This window comes from Trachinotus anak, unplaced genomic scaffold (assembly GCF_046630095.1).
Source record: "Trachinotus anak isolate AG129_WGS33_773 ecotype Australia unplaced genomic scaffold, CSIRO_AGI_Tana_v1 ptg000003l, whole genome shotgun sequence".
Lineage (NCBI taxonomy): Eukaryota > Metazoa > Chordata > Actinopteri > Carangiformes > Carangidae > Trachinotus > Trachinotus anak.
The window spans coordinates 8060189-8081405 of NW_027273854.1; the positions used below are offsets into that span (position 1 = coordinate 8060189).

Consider the following 21217-nt stretch of genomic DNA (forward strand, 5'->3'; position numbering starts at 1 on the left):
ACCACCACATCATGATTTCAGTTGTGAAACCACTGCATTTTGGGTTTGTGCTTCACCAAGAACCTAAACAAAAAAGAGCGTGGTGCCAAGTCACGTAGCAGGAAAGGCTGATAACAGCCATGGGGCTGCAGGCTGCCTCGGGTATGTCTAATACTTCCTCTGGACAAGGAGGAAGCACGCCTTGTGCACTTTTATTGCAGGTTGTCTGAGAGGTGACTCACTGAGAGGGTTAACACTTGTCTCCTACCTCATCTGTAGAATAACTGTTCTTGTTTGGTTTTGGTGTGGCCTGAGGTTCCTCTCAACCTGACCTTTGATCCTTAGTGAAACTGAGAGGGGAAGTCAGGGAGAGGGAGTCACGCCAGATATGCGGAGTGTCCCGTGCAGTGTACAATTTCACTGGTCTCTTCCCCATTTACTTAAACTACACAGTCGGTTTAGGTGCAGTTTGAATTAGTGGCAGTCACATTAAATGTTTTGTGTGTTTGTTTCAGGCTACTGGAGCATCACAGTATATGGGCGGAAGCACTGCTACAGGTTATACACCAAGCACTTCAACGAGGCTGTGCACTGGGCATGTGCCATCCAGAAAATAATTGATACCAAAGCACCGGTGGAAACGCCAACACAGCTCCTGATCCGAGACATCGAGGTAGGCCGCACACAACTCACAAACATGCATAATACACACAGCTGCTGCCAAACTACCTATGATAAGAGCCACCAAACACAAACAGTCATCGGCCCTCACATTATTTCCCCTCGGCTATGTTGCCTTGGAAACCACACAGCCACATTGAGTCCAAAGTTTCCTCTGCTTGCCTTTCTCTTTTGAATGACCTCATCTTATTCCAACACACTGGGACAGGACAGAATCACAGGCCTGAAGCCGAGCAGTCATTTCAAAGGTATTTCCAGTTAGTCAGCGCTTAGAAAAATTGTATTCACGGAGTTTGAAAAGATGCTTTTCCCTTTACCTTCTCACACAGAGGGAGTGTATTTATAAGGGACGGCCATATTTTTAGACCAGGGGTTGCTAGAGAACACAGCGTGCTGGAATCTCATTGAGCAGACAGATGACTCGTCTTGCATCAGTCTGCCCCCGGGGTGAAGAGAGGGGCAGCTTTGGCAGAGGAGGTGGAGGAGGGCTCTGCGTGAAGCAGTGGGGCCAGATAAGCACTCCTGTGCCTGGCCTCCTGTCCCCGTAATCTCCCAACGAGAGTCTCTAATCTCAAAGAAAGTGGTTAATCTGTTTGCCTCCGTCTGCCCCTGTCTGCTTTGCCAGGAGGGGCCAAGCTTATGTTTAGGAGGAAGAGAAGGGGGGCCTGCTTTTAAAGTGCTCCTCGTTCTTTTTTTTGGCATTTTCCCCGCTGAAGACTCTTCCTCAGTCTTAAACATTCGCTCTCAACGTGTCACTTTTTCTCTCTCTCACCTTTAGACACAGGCACACTTTCTCAAATAGGCGAGGTATTTTCCCTCTCAAGTGTGAGATTAGGACTGCTGCTGCAAAAATTGCAGGGAGAATGAACAGAGGAGGCTTTGTGTGAACTGCACTGCACGCTTATCTTTAAAGCATAAATTCATGTTCCAGCCACAGACACAAGGGAGAGAAAGGGGTGGCAGTTTTAGCCTTGAACCCATAGCCAGAGGCCATGTGTGAACGAGAGAAAAATGGAGAGAAGATCTGAGGAACAGATTAGATGGGGGAACTGCTCTACTCTAAATCTGCCACACATTACATTTACAGGATAGTTCTCGTTCATTGGAACTTGGTCCAGGCCATCACTGCGATCTGTAATACTAACACTGTAGTCACCAAGATGAATGGTGAAATCGGGGAGTGCAGCAACATCGCTGGCTTGAGTAATCAAACCTATTTGGAAGGGAAAACAAAGGCAAACTGTAAAAGTTATCTAAAATGAGGGATTGTTATAGCCACATTTCAGCTGCTCTGTTTTGGTTTTAGTTTAGATTATCTATCTAAACTCTCCGCTTGTTTACCACCTCTTTTATCATCTGCCTGCCTGTGTGTTTTGCCTCCATCGACCTTGTTGCAACCTTAGAAATGTTGCCATATTACCACTGGATATTTGCATTATTACAACTGTGAAGACACAACCCAAGTGGTAGTAAACCAGAATGATCCTTTAAAGAAACTGTTCAGTATGTTTGGAAATGCATGTCATTGCTTTTTTTTGTGAAAGCTAGAAGCAAAGATTGAACCACTCACTGTCTCTAAGTTATGATAAGTATGAAACTTGCCTTTGTTACCTTTGTACAGAGCCAGGCTAGCTGTTTCCCCATTCCCAGTATTTGTGCTAGTGTTAAGCTAAGTTATCCAGCTGCTGGCTGTAGCTTTGTATCTTCCGCCCAATGGCATGACAGTGGTATCAATTCCATCCAGTGACGAGAATTGAGCGTATTTCCCAAAATGTAGAACTAGTGCATTCGTCAGCAGAAGATCAAAGGGAGCACCTGGGGGCCTAACCATACGGCGTATGAATATCATCTGGGTTGTGGTGCTGTATCCTGCTGCACGTGGCCCACAGAGCAGCATTCTGCTCTGTGGGCCACAGTCATTCCCACAGTTCAAACAGACAAGCCTGTCACCAGTGTGCACCAAACACTTCAGAAGAATGTGTCAACTTTGCCCCACTGAGGAGGAGTAGGAGGTGAGGGGGCTTGTCCTGTAGCCAGAGAGAAAGGGTGGGGGTGGGGGGGGGGGGGGGGGGGGGGGGGGGGGGCAGAGCAGTGGCAACGTTACTAATGAGCAACAGGTGCTGGAGGGCAGTAGCATGGAAGCCATCTGTACCGCTGGAAGGCATCTATCCACGTAGACAGTGAAAGACACAGACACACGCACACGAAACTCATTGACACCAGTGGATAAAATATAACATGTCAGCCATGCTAGTGTGGTTTGCTGGGTCATCACTTGACCTTCCTGCTGCTTTGAAAGTTGCCAGAGCCGAATTGTGACCCTGGTCAAATCGACCCCGGTCACCCCTGACAGACAGACTCACACACTCAATCACCCTCTTGCTGACTTGCTTTCAGGTCAGCCGCAGGCATATTGAAGTCAGGATTGAAAGTTTGGTATTTACTGTGTCCATTGATGTTATCATCACTATGTTTTTTTTTTTTTTCTTGTAAACTTAAGGAAAATAAGTTCAACCCTGAGGTAGTGGAGCACATCTACCAGCACAACCCCATCCTCAAGTACACCCAGGGCCCCCTGTATGCCCCCCTGCTTCCCTTCCCCTATGGCAGCCTGGAGCACACATGTAAGTAGTTACTATGTTCACATCATACATTGTCATTATTTTCATTTTTCCCTGCAGCTATACATATAACTTAAATGAGAAACTGAGTCTCTCTTTGCACATTCACATCTTTGCTACATTAATAGTAACTTATGCTGTCAAACAGGAACAGACCACTCAAGTCTTTATCTGTGTACAGTTAGAAACCATTTTACATAACTGCAGGTCAAGGGCTTTGTTGCTAAGTGGAAAGAAGCAGTGTGATTACTGTGCTGTGTAAATTGCTCAGAGGCGGTATTAAGCTGAGTGCAATGCAGGTCACTAGAAAACAGGCTGTCTTGGCTGCTTCATTAAAACATGTGAAAACAGGTGCAAACCACAAAAAAAAAAGATTAGATCAGAACAGACAAGATTAAGACGGTAGTGATTCTCGTTTTTTTGTATGACAGCAACAACACATGACAAAATGTTATATATGTTATATGTATAAAGCATATACATATATCCTGGGGAGGTAAAACACAGCAGGAAGAACCCAAAGTGTTGACACAACATTGCACTGCTCTGTCTCCTCTCTCCAGACCACAGCGGGAAAGGCTACGGCTCGGTGCGCGAGGAGGCCGTGAAGCTCTTCAACTGCCTGCAGCAGCTTGAATCGGCGCGGGAGCCGGTTCCCATTATCCAGGGTGTGCTGCAGACCTGCCTGGACCTGCGGCCCCTCCGCGACGAAGTCTACTGCCAGCTAGTGAAGCAGACGAGCTACACGCCTGCCCCGTACACTGCAGCACACCTCCGCTACTGGCAGCTTCTCACCTGCATGAGCTGCACCTTCCTGCCTGGGCCCACTGTGCTCAAGTACCTGCGATTCCACCTCAAGAGGTGAGATAACGCACAAAGAGTACAACTGAGTTTAATGTTGAAAAGTGTTTAACTCCGATGAACGGACTCACTTGTGAGCAGGGATTTCCTTGTTATTGCTGTGTATTTAGTTAAATAAGGGTCCAAACTTTGACGTGAACTAAAGCTTGTAGTTTTTCCTTTTGCAACATAATGTGAATGCGGCATTCAGGTTGGATTTATTCATGTTGGATTTAGCATAAATAAATCCTGCTGACTGAAAAAAGCCGTTCACATCATCTCCCACTTGTAATTGCCAGTGGAAAACATGGACTTTTACTTGTTTTTTCTGGCTCTGGTTTGTCCCACTGGGAAACATGACTTGTGGTGGACAAGTGGAAAACACTGCAGTGAATTTGTCTATGTTGACAGCCTAAGGTACTAGAAGCCACAGTTGTCAGTTAGCAGTAATATTGCAGTGTTTATTTTAATGATTTTACAGGAGCGTGACCCAAGTCAAGCGTGAACTCATGTTGTAGCAGCATGGTGCCATCCTGGTACCATATCATTAGGACATCAATTCAATTCAATTCAATTTCAATTAAATCCAATTCAAATCACTTTATATATCGCCAAGGGGCAATTTAAAAGGCCCAAAGTAGCTACACACTCACATAAACAAAGAAAAACCGCACACTAAAAAGAAGAATGCATAAACCATCAGACCAGGAGTCTGATTGGGAGGGGATGAGCGAGGGAGTTCAGGTTGAATGCTGGGGGATAAAGGTGAAAGGTCTGGACTGGGGTCTAAAAAGTAGGCGTCGGCATCCCTGACCACCACTTTAGATATAGTAGCGTGATATGCCTTCACGTTGTTAGCGTGTTCCTCTGACAGATCCACTGTTTTAAGGCTGGATTTGCAGTTCTGAATTAGCTCCTCTGTCAGGCATGCCAATATAAGTTATTAGCAGTGCTAATCTCCTGCGCCAGATTTTGTGTCTTACACCGTGCCATCAAACCACTACAGTTTTCTATCTATGTTTCTGTACTGGGAATCTGCCTCCAGCTAATGGAACAGTTGCATGCGATGGCGATTCATAATAACACTGTGGAACTCACTGCCTGTGTGTTTTGATACGTCTTGCCGGCGCTCTCACGCACTCTCTCACTCTTTGGATCAGTGCTGAGGCTGCAGCTGGGCAGAGCTAAGACTGGAGCTGGGCAGTGGGCCCAGAAACCCTCCTCCACTCCCCCAGTGCCCTGAGAAACCCCCAGGGAATGTCTGCTGTCAGAGAGAATAGGCCAGAAGAAAGAAAAAAGCAGAGGAGGAGGAGGTGGGGGCAAGAGAGGAGGAAAGAGCAGAGAGGGGTGAAGAGAGGAGGGTAAAGGAAGGCTCACACAGACTGAGTGGAACATTCCTAATTATGTTTCAGCAGGACAAATCCCACCCTGTGGCCATATAGTTATGAGAGAGTGAGACGTTGGAGGGAATGAGAGGGCCTCTCTCTGTCTCACAGAATGTTTGAGGCTCTCTTTTTTGCCTCGTTCTGTCGTCCGTTTTGTATATTTTGGGACGAACATTGGAGTATAATTGTTTCCTTCCTATTTTTTCCCTCGGTGTTTACACTGGGCTGAGCTAGTAACTCCATCAGGTTGTATTTCACACCTTTCCCACTCTGCAAAGTGTGCGAGGCTTCAGGCTCCAGTTGGAGTGTGTCGTCCACTGCCTTTTTGTACCACACTGCCCCTCCACACACACACACACACCTACCACTCCTGGATGCTCCACTGGGAGGAAGTAGCAGGTCACCCTGGTTCAGAGGAGCGGAAACACCTTTTCCTGTTTCGTGCGCTACCCAAAGTCAAACATGTTTTCTTTGCCATTTTCCTTTTCTTTGAAGGATTGAGGGATGTTGAGCCTTTTAAGTCCCTAAGAGCTAAAGTGAGAACATTTGTCATTCTTCGCCTCATTGACTTTTGAGCATTGCCGGCCCAAAGAAAATAAAGAACTCATTGGAATCAAAGGATGACGCAAAGTCCATAATCGCAGCATAACACTCTACAGACTTTGAATCACTGTTGACATCACGAGCATTAACAAGTTCTCCCTTTTAAGTATTGAATCTATTCATTTTTCTGGCAAATATCTAGCATTTCTAAATCTGCCTGCCTGCACACACCCCCACACCCATCTCACTTTCTCACTCTTTCTTGCAGGATTCAGAGCCAAAGTCCTGAGTCTGAGATGGATAACTATGCGTCATTCATCAGTGAGGCCCTGGACAAGACCAAGTGTCGGGAGTGTGTGCCATCCTGGGAGGAGATCCAGATGCTGATGAACAGACAGGAGATGCTCTGCACTGTGCACTATCCTGGCCCTGGATCCTGCCAGCTCTACATCAGCTCACACACCACTGCCAATGAGGTTTGGGCGCATTTATATGCATTTTTGTCTTTCTATGTGTTTCATCTTCTCAGATGTTCTTGCTCAGAGTTCCCTAGCACAGTCAGGAGTCTAATCTAGTGAATGATCATCACAGCCCCTACATTTCTGCCTTGTCTCTTTTTTTACTCTTAAAGTCTGACCGTCTTGTCCATCTACCTGTCCCCCAGGTGGTGCGAAGGATGCAGGAGAAGCTCGGCCTGCAAGAGAGCAAAAACACGTTTGCACTGTACGAGCAGAATGCACTGTGGGAGCAGCCGGTGGCAGGCAGCGCTCTGATCGCAGACATCCTGACCAGGTTTGAAAAGTAAATCAGTCAGTGTTCAGCCTGTAAAACAGACACAGACACTGTGAGGAAGTGAGACACAATAAAAACCAAGCAGACAGACACGCTATCAAAACACCTTGTCTAGTCTCAGGAATCCCAGCTATCTGTCACTGGAGGGTTGTGTATTTAACTTGACTTGTTCAACTCCCATGGTGAATGTTATCCAGTATCCTTGATAGCCGGTGACCTTGGTCTGGTCCTGTTGGTCAAACATGACACCCTGCTGGGAAACTGGACTTGTGTCACTATCTCTGTCAGCTGCTGGATAGCCAAGGTGAAGCTGATGTCATTTGGTTGTACAAGGCAAAGTTTTGAATGAAACGATAAGGCATCCAGCTGGAATAAAAGGGATCTGTGTTTTATTAACAGGCGTGGGCGTCCGTGTCCTCTCACCGCTGAGAGACAGGGTAAACATGAAACTCAGCAAACTGCCGAGTTACTAAACAACAATAGCACAGATCGGGGAAGGCAGTGTCTTGTAACATATTAACATCCAGGCTTAAAATCCTTGGTGTACCATTTGTGTATTGGTATATCTGTTCCCCCGCCCCACCTTTCTAACACTTTCTGCCCCCTCCTCTGTGCAGCCTCTCCACCAAAGAGTCAGAGTCTAAATCCCAGTGGAAACTGTGCTTCAAGCTGTACTGCCTGTTGGATGCTGACAACATATCGGTGGAAAGCATTGAGTACCTCTTCCTCTTTGAGCAGGTAACAGAGCCGAATACGACCCTCTCAAACGGCAGGGTTATCCTTTGAGAGTGGCTTTGTTAGAGTGACCCCTCCACTGGTGATAATCAGATATAATTTATTGTCCTGCAATGATTCATTGCTCATATTTCATTGGATTGTTATGTTTTTACTTAACAATCATTAATGTCTTCACGGGCTGTGATTGCAATAAAATGCTGTGAGTAAAAAGCATGACTAAGAGCACTGGCTGTAGTGCAGAGAGGGCAAAAAGCAGCCAGCACTGGCTTTATTAGAACATTTTTTCCCGAGGACTCCCATAAAAGAGTTATGGGACAAAATAAAACAGGGTGGGGTAGAAAGGATTGATGGAAGGACTGAGGCTATTGCACCTTATTTTCGTTCTGTTCTATCTCTCCTCGTTTGTCCTTATTTTGGCCTTTGTGCTGCAGTGCCACGAGATGGTGGTGCGCGGGCAGCTGCCAGCCTGTGAAGAGGACCTGCAGGCCTTAGCTGCCCTGAGGCTCCAGTGTCTGATGGGTGACTTCAGCACGCACGCCCCCTGCCCGCCTCTGGACGAGCTTTTCCCAGGTCACATGCTTGAAGCTCGGGTCCTCATGTCCCTTTCCGCCCAGCAAGCCCTGCCTCCCTGTGTGGTGGCAGCTCAGGGCTGCCCGACGACACAGCGCTTCCCCACGGGCCTCCTGGCGGGGACGCTGTGGAGCCACGCGGCTACAGCGGCGCACAAGCAAAAGGTGGAGCAGGACATGCGCCTGCGGAGCCGGCTGAAGGAGGAGGCAGGGGCTGTCATGGGATCCATCTTGGAGCGTTGGAAAGGTCTGGCCGGCTACAGCCGAAGGGACAGTATGGCCGCCTACCTCACAATTGCACGCCAGTGGTCGGGCTTTGGATGCACTCTTTATGAAGTGGACTTTTATATTGTGAGTATTGTGAGGTCATGATTTTGGTTTTGCTCCCTCAGTGCTTAAGGGTTACTTGGACTCACGAGGTAAATAAAGCGATAACTGTGAACTGTTTTGACATCTGTTTACTGCTTCCTCCCTGCAGAGTTCGACAGGGAGTTTTTCCCAGAAGCTGTGGCTGGGTGTAGCTGCTACGTCCGTGTCTCTGTATCGACAGGGAGAAGCAGAGGCCCTGGAGTCTTTCCCGTACGGCCAGATCTGCTCCTACGGTGTATCTGACAGCAACACCTTCAAGATCACAGCTGGGGATCGGGATCTGCTGTTTGAAACCACCAAGGTAGGGCTCATGTTCCACGTTAGCACACACAGGCTGAGGGTGGAGAGAGGTAGAATCTCTAATTCATTAGAGCTGCCTCTACACTGAGCTTAGACACAGTCGATCTCCACTGTAGTCAGGAGTCAGTTTGTGTGCTGTGCAGGGCCAAGTGGCCTTATCACCATGCAGTGTTCTGCAGAGTAAGTGAAAGAGGCACGCTGTCTGCTCATGATACCCCCCTCCCTGCAGCTCTCTGACCCACTTTAAAAACACTCATTAATTTGGTCTAAATAGAGAGCATACAACCTGCCGCATGCTAACCACCAAAAGTTTAACTTCCTGGCATTAAATGGTGACTGGGGGTGAGTTTTATTGCAGTGGTTAGATTAAAATATTAGGCAAAACATTTCTCAGAAACATGGATGTTCTTCCAAACAGACCTTTTTTTTCATGAGAGAACAAGTCTTGCCTTTCACTGGGTAGATTTGCTTGCATCTTCCCACACGGAACAAAAAATCCCTCTGTGATGTCTCATGGGGCACAAAAGTGGCTTTTATTTATTTATTGGACACACAGGCAGATTGAAGTACAACTCAAAGAGGCTTCTACTTTTATGAACTTAAGACCTCATGTTGCTCTGACATGAATTTGCAGGGTTTCGAGCTACAGGGCAGGAAGAAAGAAAGCGAGCTGGATTTGCAGGGGGTGATTATGGTTAGGCCTTGAGTTAAGGGTGAGGAGATTAGCTGCTGATTCATGGGTTACAGTTAAAGTTGAAGAGTGGGTGATAGTTGAAGCTTGAAGACTGTTTCAGTCAGGCCACCATGTTCAGGCAGGCGTTTGCAGGACTAGAGTAAGGGTAACGGTCATGGTGGCTTATGGTGGTTTATGGTGGTTTGGTGGTCATGTCCACCAAGGTCAGGTTAACAGAGAGACAGATGAACAAATGAACTCCTCTGCAGTACCCTCCCTTAGTTTTTTTTCCGCAACAGCTGCTGAACAAAATATGTCAGAGTGATGAAATATTCACACACATGTAAGGCCTCTTTTTTATGATCGAGGGCTGTGTGTGTGTGTGTGTGTGTGTGTGTGTGTGTGTGTCTGTTCATTAGAATCTGCCAAACAACATCATCCTCAGCTTTCTGGAGGATCCAGTTTTTCTAGCAGCTGGATGACATCATCCTTCTCCACCCTCCTGTGACAGTGCCAGACCGACACTGAGACTGCCACCAATCTGACCTCTCTCTCTCTCTCTCTCTCTCTCTCTTTCTCTGTCACAGCTGACTGAGATCATGCAGCTGATGAATGCATATTTCAGTGCCATCCGTCGCCAGCGAGGGAAGGGCGAAGATGTGGACATCACCATAGCAGAGAGCACGGAGGTGGGCTTCCATCACCTGGCCTCGACAACAACGCCGACCCTCCTGGAGCTGCCCTCGCACCCCGTTTGAGAGGGACCCATACCCGGACACCCCCCGAACCCAACCCCCCCTTGCCCCCCATCATCCTCCTCCACGTGGCCCCCTATGAGGCCCAGCCCCAGTCCTCAGGACCCTGCACCTCCTCCGCTGGGAACGGCACGGCAGCCAAAACAAAGAGAGGGCTGTTTTCGCTCCCCATCCGTGAAAATAAACCCTTACTGAGCTTTCCAGCTGAAGGAGCTGGCTGACGGAGGAGGGAGGGTGCAGGAACGGGAGAGGACGGAGAAGGCAAGGGGTTCTGTTTTGCAAGTGAAGCCAAAAACCCACAGAAACCAATGCGGTTGCTGATGAGGTGTCACACACCCCCACACCCTAGCCTGTCACGCAACCACCTCTGTTACCCTACATGGCAAAATCCCTCCCTCACACACACACACACACACACACCCACCCCCCCCCCACCCCACCCCAACCCACCCCAACCCCTCGACAATGTGAGAAGTTGGCGTGAGCCTTGCTACATCAGGGAGAGATAGCATCACAAGAGTTAGGACTTGTGGCAACAATAAGCTGTGGTACTCTCCTCATGAAGGTATGGCTTAGAGTGAAAACACTACTCTCTCTCTTCTTTCTCTCTCTCTCTCTCTCTCTCTCTTTCTGTCCTTCTCTCTCAAAGTGTGCCATATTTGTATTACCTTTCCTAGAAGGCAGTAGTCCCTCATGCACTGCTGGAATAGTGTTGAGAACATTCAGTGACAAACCCTGCCCTGTCTTTGGCTCTCTGTCTCACACACACACACACACACACACACACACACACACACACACACACACACACACACACACACACACACACTGACTCACTCTCTCACGTGCCCTGATGCTGACATATTCATCAGAGACAGTTAGTTTTCATAAGGTCCCAGCCGGGCTTGCATTACCTGGAACTGTTGATGCAGTGAGCCATGTGAACTTGGAACTGGAAACAGATGTTGAACTCTGTAGCGAAGTCACTCTGGCTGCCGCGGCCGTATAGACTCTTACATATGGGATTATCAGTTGTGTGTGTGTGTGTGTCTGTGTGCAACCTTGTGTATGTGTATTTGATCAAGAAAACCCTTTTCTGAATGACATGTTCAGGATCTGGGTTAATTGTGTTTCACAGAAACCAAAGGCTTTTGGAGCTGTTTGTACATTGTTTCCACCAAATGCTCTGATTTGTCCTTTGTTGTGCTGCTTGTGTCTCGACATGAAACTTGGTTAACACTTGACTGATTGGATAATTTCGCTTATGTCAGTTACTATTCTAATGCAGCTCTACTCTGCTGACAATAACAGGTGCTTCTGTGTTTTATTATTGTTATTTCCACAATGTATATATCATTGAAGAAACTGAACCGAGAGGACATCTAAAACCCCGAGTCAGTGATGTAGAATCATGTAAGAAGTGACACAACATTTACCGTGTGGTGCCCCATCTGTGCCCCTGCTATTCAAACAGAAACCTTTTGAATCAGGCCATTGATGCTTTTGTATTGTTATTTATGCAGACTTTTATTTTTTACTGTCCTCTTATGTCTTAAACGCAGACCCAGGTGCATTTAGGTGTGCTTTATTTGATCAGAGCCATGAATGCTTTTGGTTAAAGCAGTTCAGATGTGTAAATCCTGTGTAGCTCCTTCTGTGTTCGGTTTTGGTATTCTTGTGAAACCAAAGTTTGTCCAAGTCATGAGTTTGAGCATGGACCAAAGATGTTTTTTTTTTTTTTTTAAGAAGCTTTTATAACAAGAAATTATCCCAAAGCAGACAGATCCCCCCAATGTATTGTTTTCCCATTTATTCATGTTTCTTTACACTTTTTTTCTTTACTCTCACAATATGAAGACCTGTTGTAGATATTTTATTTTCTTATAGTAGATGACCATTTAGCAATCTGAGAACAATAATTGGTCTTGTAAAGATAATTTTACATCACTGTCTGCTACACAGCCCCATGTGGTAACCATCCTCAAAACTAATGTTTTCTTACCATGGACGGCCTTGATGAGTCATTGCACAGTCAGCCCCGTCTCCTGCTCAGAAGCAGGTCTTTGCTTTTTTTTTTTTTTTTTTACTGCAGCTGCAGGCAGCTCCGAGCTACATGTATGAAATGACGAAAAACAAAAAAAGATTGCGGATGTTGTTGCTTTATTTTATGCTTGTGTGTAAGCTGCACGGTACCTTTTCATGTAATGTGTGTATAGTTCATTGCACTATTGTTTGTTTTTAACTAACTTGGAAGTGCAATAAAAACTATAAATACTGTATGTAATTAATAAAAACAGCACCATTTTACCATATGCAGTCTTTGGTACTATTGTTCAGCCTCAGCCCTCATTTCCCCTGTTTCATTTCCAGAAAATGTGCTTTCTTGTGCCTCGACTAGTGAAGCAGTGTAAGACTATTGTTTTCACCAAGGCACATTTTATAAAAGGCTAAAGTTTGGCGCCAGCAGCAGAGCTTAGAGCTGCCTCCCCCCAAGCTTTTCTGGTTAAAAACAATAGCTGGTTGAGCAAGCGTTGCTAAGTGCCTTTACGTTCCCCTGTGGTAATGAGCCTTAACTGAGTTAGATGAACGGCCACCGGGACACAGCAGCTCCAGGTGAAGGAGAAAATGGTGTTTCATCATTTTGCAGGAAAAAGCCGCTGACGGAAAAAGCTAAATGGCCGAGTGTGATTACACCAAAAATGGAAAATAAAAAATAATAGAAAAATGTGTTTATTCATCATTTTTAAACAGGTCCAACAAGCAAAGCAACATGGGACAGTAGTTTCATTGAGACGGTACAGAGAAAGCCAGTGAACCAGCTACTCTTTAAAGTATATTTACAGGCACAGAGATGAAGTGTTAAACAGATACATCCCTGTCCAATGTGTGCACACTGTTACTTTCTTTACTGAAGGTGACAAATGCTGTTAAAATGTCATTGCAGTTAATACAGGAGGTATTTTAACACCATTTTTGGCCCAAGCCCAACTTCAACTTGATATTCTTGTTGGTCTTGTACAGTGGTGACAAATGAGCAACATGTATCAGCAGCAGACAGACGGTACAGAGCACCATGTCAGAAATGTCTGGGATATAAGAAACCTACATTAACCATCATGCAATGCACTCTGCCAACTCTACTCCCATTATTCAAGGCAGTCATTTTGTAGGCTGTGGACGCTTCACTGAGTAACTGTAGTTAATATAAAATAGACCAAAACAAGGCAACAGGTTGTCTTACATTTCTGAAAAAAAGGCAAAGAAATAGACAAAACAGGGGCAAAGCTGAGTTTAGGAGAAAAAAAAACCAACTATTAACAAACATTTATAGAGAAGTTTTGTTTTGTAGAAGACACGTGTGGATGCTTCCCCTGACCTCACAGGACGGTTAGGTTGAGGAGTGATTCATATAAATCAGGTTTAAGAATTTACCATTTTACCTTTTGGTTGATATAATGACAGTGGGAGTTCACACTCGTCCCTCAGGCAAGAGACTGAGGGGCGTGTGAACTTTGAAACACATACACATCATACTATTACATGCTGTAAAAAGCCAATAAATAATTTTTTTCAGAGAAGCAGCTAAAGCCAAATACCTGTTTATTTTGGGACACCTATGTGTATAAGGGAGATAAATTGAGTTAATAAACTAGCTAAGGATCAATGCTGAGTGAGTTGTAGCTGAGATACAAGCTGTAAGTCCATTCACTGTTCTTGTGTGCCCCAGGAAATGTAGTCAGGCCGCGTGGCTGCGCTGTACTCGTCCACCAGCTGCTGGACGACTTCGCGTGAGTTGTCCAGCTCATCAAAGTTGTCCTTGAATATGTCCTCTTTGCGGAACTGCTCCAGGAAGGCCTCACGCTTACGCAGTTTGTCATACTGGCGGCACGTCCGCTCAAACAGCTGTGGGACAGCAACAGAGAGGACATCAAAACTAAGGGCTTAAGTTTCCAGTTCTTAGTCTGACTTAAAACTTGCACACTTTCTGTTTTGTTTTTTAAATTCTATGTTACGAGAAAGGAAAGTGACTTCACTGAAACTTCCTTGGGAGACTGCAATTTCCCCTTACTTAAATTTAAGACCTAAAGTAATGAGAAAAAAGTTAATTCAGGCATTGTAATGTGACTGGCTGCAAACCAGCTTTAAAGTTTTAAACCAGCAAAAAGAAAAGCAGTGGAAGTTTTGAGGAAATGTCTCGTTTGGCAGCGTAACAATCCAAAATCTAGTTTTTGTGGAACTCCCCCCAAACTGCTGCTGTGGCAGCTCAACTTCACTTTTTAGGACAATGCATATCCTCAAGTATTGACTCAACAAACACAGACACAGGGCTCTACTGTATAAACACGCAGTGGAAGAGAATGTAACTGAACAGGCTGCGCTCATGTGACTAAGATGAGCACTTACAGAGGAGATACTCGTGTGGTTGGCCATCATCAGGCCGCTGACTCGGTGGGCGGAGGGCAGGTACGGGGACTTCCTGGACAACGCCACCTGGATGCTGGCAGGACCCCAGGGAATGAAGCTGGCAAGTTTCCGTTCTCGGATCCTTTGCAGGCTTTTATGCACCTACAGAAGAGTCATTGGAGATAAGTTAAAACACTCTCCGGACATGTAGAACTCATATGGTTATAGTTTAACACCTCATACACACACAGTCATACCTGTGTGGGGTCGACCTCTCCCTGAATGATGTTGAGGATGGCGATGTAGCAGTGGCTCGGCTGCCTCTCTCTTCCCGTGGACACCATCACATTCTTGGGTTGCAGAAGCCTCCTCATCACATCCAGCACTGTGGTTTTCCTCACACTGGCAACCTGAGACACAGCAGGGGACACCCAGTATCTCAAATATTAACTGCTAATATCGACAATATTTCCAATCAATTGACTGAACCTGAAAGCATTTTTTTGCACTGAGTGTATTCAGAAGCATATTTTATTGACTGGATGTAGAGTCAACAAATGGTTCTCATTTTAATTGAATTGCCGTCAGTGGTCCGAGCACAACTCACCGACTGGTCAGTGGTGAGCGGTGTGTACCCGGTCATGAGGAAGTGGAGGCGGGGCGTGGGGATGAGGGATGCGATCAGGCCAATAAGGTCGTTGTTCATGTAGCCCGGGTAGCGCAGGGTGGTTGTGCTTGCGGACATGATGGTGGAAACCTGTGAGTATGAAGCTTCAATTAGACACAGCTTTTAAAATTGTTTTTGCACAATGAGGTAAAATGTCTATATGATGAAACCCTATTTATATCAATGAGGGTAGGCTAAATAAGAGAAACAACTCTCTGTATATTACAGTACAGTTGAAAACTACAACAGACTACATCCTCCTACATCCATCCTGAAATGATCATTAAGTTCAATCAGCTCCTTTCTAAAACAATTTTGAAGGACTGCTGTATTAGACTATGTATGTTTTAGCTAGGTGTTCCTTATAAACCGGCAACTGTTCACCTGTTGCAGTTTATGGGACTGCTAGGTGGCTAGCTGCTGAATTTCACAATGGCACTGACGAGAGGGACAGCAATGAAGTATATTCAGGATAATCTGGTTATGAGAGGTGTATCAGTGGGAGTCAAAAGTAAAGTGAGCAGATTCTGCATCATTCACTCTGTCTGAGCTAAGGATGTCAGGCTGATGTGTTGTGAGAACAATAAACAAAAAATCCAAATAGTGACTCAACCCCAAACTTGAATATTGACCAGCCCTAAGAGGAGTGTAGCCTAAATTCAAAATCTGTGTGTCAAGTCAAGTTACATTTATTTATAGCACATTTAAAAACGACACAAGCTGACCAAAGTGCTGCACAGACAAAAACCAACAAACAATAAACTCTGTCGAAGGCATAGAAGTAAAAGTCCGTTTGAAGGAATCATACAGTGTGTGTCTGTGTGAGTGTGGCTCTTGTCAAACAAGTTGACATAACATTTGAAAAGAGCAGCCATGTGCAACTCATTTCCAGTCTGACATGCAACTGACTCGCCAAACTAGTTTGTGAATCTTGTAATTTCTGTCATGAGCGACACACGTCTAGTACAGTCTGTCTCAACGTGTGTCTTTGTTCAAATACACTCAGGTAGGCCGGAAACTAGAGCTACAACTAAAACCTGATGACTGACAAGTTGAGAGAACATTTTTTTGGGGAGGTAGAAGTTGCAACATCCCACTCACCAGCTGATTGATCTGGGAGAACGAGGGGTTCTGGATATGCAGTCTGTCTGTGGCGATGCGATTTAGAGCTGTGTTATCCAACACCACCTGATACACAACACACGCACACGCCCAAGAGGGTAATTATTAGACAAATGAAGAGAAAAAGAAATGGAGGAAGAGATTCCCTCCAGCACAACAACATGATGAAAGTCAATACACTGCTACTAAGTTGAAGAGAAGAAGGAAGAGTGAAAGGGTATCGGAGTAATGACGCAGTCAAGGAACGTTTTAAGAGGCAACACAGTGCGCTGTTGTTAGGAGAGCTGAACATAAAAGACACACTGTATAGTCTCAACAGGGGGACCAATTCTTGGATAGATTCTATTAGCTCTCTGGCTAATTTAATCAACATGAGGGCCTTATGCAAGACCCTGGAGGAAGTAGGTATTAGGCAGGAAACACCATTAGACTGTTAGAGCATCTCAGACTAATACAATCATCAATTTAAGACTGAGATTTAATAAGTTCAATTTGTATTGCTGCAATGCTGGCGCTGCAGTTTGCTTCTTTATGCTACACAAGCACTGCAGGGGCCTAAAAAGTATCTGTTCATAAAAGGAACTGGTCAAAGTAAAAACTTTAAGACTACATTTGTGAACATTTTTAAATTGACTTAAGTGTTAAAGTGCTGAAGACAAAAATGACTTTCAAAAGGTATCTAAGCTTTTTCTTCTTCAGTGCATAATCAATAACACCATGAACTTAAAGAGTGGTGAGAGCAATTACATCACTTTTAAAGATGAGTGGCAACTGGGAATGGCGAGGTCACAATCTGTCTTCATATATGTGATTATGACTTTATTTGGGTGGAGTTTCCTTAACAGGTTTCTGTTAATAAAATACATTTTTAAGACACTGTGAGAACAATGTGTAATAGGCCTGTGAGACTTGATCAAATTTTATTCATGTAGGGATTTTTATATGTCTTTGATGTCTTAACGTGTTTTGACACATGCACTAGCAAGTGCTTGCTCTGTTTTGACCTCTGCCATTTACGTCAGAACTCATGAAACCAAATGCATTTAACAGTCTGACATCACATCATAATTTCATTGGCAATTTAACTGACCAGAGTTTTAATAAAATTATTTTTGTTTTCTGTTTCAGCTCATTGATTGTGGAACAGTTTAGCTACTGTGTTGTATTTTAGCTTCGGTTTGTTCGAGTGGCACATTAAAAGCTGACAGGGGCAGAATCCAAATGCAATCATTTTTATGTCATCTGTGACGGGTTTTTAGTGCTATGGCTGTGTTGTGATGCAAAGGGAGCAATGGGATTAATCAGCATCCACTTAATGAGTGCTGCTGCTCACCACGCAGTCTGCGTTCTGGGTGAGCCTCTTCAGCGTCAGCAGTGAGTTGTACGGCTGAACGACCACATCACTCATCTCATCCTGGTTTGGGAAAACAGAGTAAGTCTGCACCAGCTTTTTCGGGTACCTGAAGAATGGTAGAAATTAGATTATATTCACAGACACCAGATCCCAAGAAGAAAAATGTAAGTAAACAAGCTGCACGTGTGTTTGTGGACCTGTCATTGAGTTTCTCCAGCAGATAGGATCCCAGCCCTGAGCCCGTCCCCCCAGCAATGGAATGACACAGGACAAATCCCTACAAAGACAAAGGGGTTACTCATTACCCACAGTTCAGATTTACAGCTACAGCATTTGCCACGTGTGTGTACAGCTTACTGTAAACTCCACTGATGCAGAAGGCTGAGTGTGTGTGTGTGGGTGAGCAAATGCCTCTCTTCCTCTGCAGTTATATAAATGGGAGTGCAGCCCCACCTCACAAATGGGCTCCCTCAACCCCCTAAGACAGCCCTGTAATACCTGCCTTCAACACTTGCCCGGCTATTATCACCAGACATTCTACACGCCACACCCTGCCAACATACACATGCTCACGGCGGCCCGGCCCGGCCCACCACCTTCCTATCCAATACACACATGAGTGCACACACTAAATAATAATGTGGGGTCATAATGTGAATGAGTTACAGAAATTGCAGACCTTAGAGGGGAAATACGAGTGTTATTTTATGGGAGGCTGGCAGCTGAAGAAAGTCCAAAAAGGAAAAAAAAAGAAAAGAAAAAGAAACTAAGAATAATAGTGAGGCGTGGCTAGGGCTTTGCTGGTTTTGAGATGACGGGCACTTGCACCATTTTAACATGTAATTTCTATCAAGTCTTTCATTTCTACGTGGATTTTACCACAACAAAGAAAGAAGAGTCTGCCTGAAAGACTAAGGAAAGTCATGTGTGCATGCAATCAAGTATTTCCTGATACTATTCAGACAATGGATGGATTGGTCACAGGCACAGAAGCCCAAGTGTCAGCAGACCACCTGAGCTTCTGAGTTTGAGAACACAAATGTTACTAAAAGAGGCACAAAATGACAACAAAGGAGATATGATATGGCCAGAACAAGACAAATTGACTGCAGAGACCACAAAACAACTACAATGTGACGCAAAACAACTGTAAAGTGATGTAATACAACCACTAAGAGACACAAAATGACCGTATCAAGATACAAAAACGACAACCAAGTAAACCACAAAAAAAAGTAAGTAAAAAAAACATGTCTGTTCCTATCCTACATCTATTCCTACATGTTTGTTGTTATCACATTAACTTTACTTCAGTTGTTCTTGAGCAGGGTAAGACGGTCATTTGACTGTACTATGTAATATTTCTACACACAGCCTTGAAAGTCCTCAGTCCCGACCCCAATCAGTCCCAACCCCTGGGACAGTTTGTTTTTTTGATAAATGCTGAACTTGCCTCCAAGCTGTCACTGCCATCTGCCTCCCGGTCAATGATGTCAAAGATGTCTTCTTGGATTTTTTTGCCCTAAAGGGAAAACATTACAGATGCATCAAGTTTTTGTGTCTTTAATTGTATAACAACGGAAGGACTTAAAGAGAGGAACGTGTAATATCCAGTCATCACCTGTGAATATCCACTGGCCCAGTTGTTGCCAGCGCCTCCTCCGTGCTCAGAGAGGTAGATGTTCTCTGGGTTGTACAGGTTTGCATAAGGCGAGTTGAGGATGGAGTGAATCACCCTCGGCTCCAGGTCCAGGAGGACTGCGCGGGGGATGTAGTGTTCATCATCAGCCTGTGGGGTTTTATGAACCAGGGGTTAGCTGTTGAGGCTGCACTGCCTGCAGGTTGCTACTTTCTTGCAGGGTCTGAGTTACTTCAGTTTGCACTACAATCATGCCATCTAGTGGCAAACAATGTTGTTGCGTCTCAGCGGCACAAAAACATCAATAGGCTGTGTATACTGTGCACTTTATTAGGAACTATTATCTACTCCAGCCAGTCATGTGGCTGGTGCAGTGCAATGTATACAATCATCAGGTCATGCTCATATCAAACATCAGAATGGGAAAAAAATGTGATCTCAGGGATTTTGACCATAATGGTGCCAGATGGGTTGATTTGAGTATTTCTGAAACTGCTGCTATTTTAACACAAAACCGTCTCTAGTTTTAATTTACTCTGGTGCCAAAGACAAACTATTAAACTACTAAAAAAAAAAAAACATCCATTGACTTGAGTGGCAGATCTGTGGATAGAAACAGCTTGTTGATGAGAGAGGTCAGAGAAGACTGAGTGGAGCTGGAAAAAAAGGCCACACTAACTCAGATAACCACTCTTTACAACTGTGGTGAGCAGAAAAACATCTCAGAATGAACAACACGTCAAATCTTGAAGCGGATGGGATACAACAGTAGAAGACCATGTCTGGTTCCGCTCCTGTCTGCCCAGAACGGTAAACTGTATGCAAATGGCAGGGTCAGAAGAAGAACAAATCCATGGACCTGACCTGAATTGTGTCAACAGTCCAGGCTGATGGTGGTGTAATGGTGAGGGGAATGTTTTTTTTTTTTGCCACACTTTAGGCAACTTAATACCAATGTGCGTCCCTCTATGGCCACAGTTGAACATCTTCTAATGGCCACTTCCAGCATGCGTAAAGCTGTAAATGCCTTCTCCAGTTACCTGATAGAAGAACACATCTTTCCTGTCGGTCCCTTCAGTTGCAAACTCCTCAACGATCCCCTCCGGACTGATGCCATGCTCTGCACAAAGCTGCTTCCAAAACTCAAAACCAACTGAAAAACAGAGAAAGGCGCAGGTTGGTATAATGTTATTAATTAGCCTTTAGTGTCCTTACTGGTTTAGCAAACAAACAGTAGCATCAGTTAGCATAACCTGCACCGGTAGCTTACGTTAACATTAGCAAACCCATTAGCCACAAGTCAGCTAGGTCACACTGGCGTTGTCACTGTTTATGTTATATTTTGATCTTATCAAGACTTGACACAAGCACTTAACTACCGTCGTTAACCAGCAGTGAGCCTGACAGATCGCCTTAGCTAGCCGACTTAGTTAACTGTTGGTCACTAGCTAGAAGCTGGAGGATGCCAATCTTAACATTAACTGCGTCTTTCACATACTCTGATTTCCACACTGTCCCAGCTGAAGCGTTATGATTTCCCGCGGCATGTTCAGTCCTCAGTTGCTCCTTGTTTAGCTAGCCTGCTGACTGCTTGCTAGCTAAATAATACAAGAAACACAGACCGCTCAACCACCAGCAGCAGCAGCAGCAACAGCAGCCCGCTTCTTCCCGCTTGGTACTGATGTGACGCCCCGAGTAAATGTCGCAAACCGATATGAAAATACCCACACCGCCCCCTACTGTGTCGGAGTGGGTAAACACTTTCAAAAGAGGTAAATGTCCTGAT

The 21217-nt window shown here is 45.1% G+C and overlaps 2 protein-coding genes across 3 annotated transcripts in view; one reads left to right on the forward strand and one right to left on the reverse strand.

Moving 5' to 3' along the window:
- plekhh3 (pleckstrin homology, MyTH4 and FERM domain containing H3) overlaps positions 1 to 12557 on the forward strand; it is a 32737-nt gene extending 20180 nt beyond the window's left edge. Inside the window, exons 5-13 of one of the 2 annotated variants that reach the window (XM_071471480.1) lie at positions 495 to 652; positions 3161 to 3284; positions 3845 to 4142; positions 6318 to 6525; positions 6714 to 6850; positions 7459 to 7579; positions 8011 to 8499; positions 8627 to 8818; positions 10078 to 12557. In XM_071471480.1, coding sequence (XP_071327581.1) covers positions 495 to 652; positions 3161 to 3284; positions 3845 to 4142; positions 6318 to 6525; positions 6714 to 6850; positions 7459 to 7579; positions 8011 to 8499; positions 8627 to 8818; positions 10078 to 10248 — 1898 coding nt within the window. In that variant the 3' untranslated portion in view covers positions 10249 to 12557. The remainder of the gene's footprint in view (positions 1 to 494; positions 653 to 3160; positions 3285 to 3844; positions 4143 to 6317; positions 6526 to 6713; positions 6851 to 7458; positions 7580 to 8010; positions 8500 to 8626; positions 8819 to 10077) is intronic. The other variant, XM_071471486.1, reaches the window with a different exon arrangement.
- A 402-nt stretch (positions 12558 to 12959) lies between these two features.
- On the reverse strand, positions 12960 to 21126 carry tubg1 (tubulin, gamma 1). The gene is made up of 11 exons (XM_071471521.1): positions 20930 to 21126; positions 20472 to 20584; positions 19414 to 19581; positions 19246 to 19314; positions 17990 to 18069; positions 17772 to 17898; positions 16418 to 16504; positions 15257 to 15406; positions 14907 to 15059; positions 14650 to 14811; positions 12960 to 14148 (listed from the first exon to the last, which is right to left on the reverse strand). Exons 1-11 carry the CDS (start codon positions 20976 to 20978, stop codon positions 13951 to 13953), a joined length of 1356 nt encoding a protein of 451 aa, XP_071327622.1. The 5' UTR covers positions 20979 to 21126; the 3' UTR covers positions 12960 to 13950.
- Between the last annotated feature and the right edge of the window lie 91 nt (positions 21127 to 21217).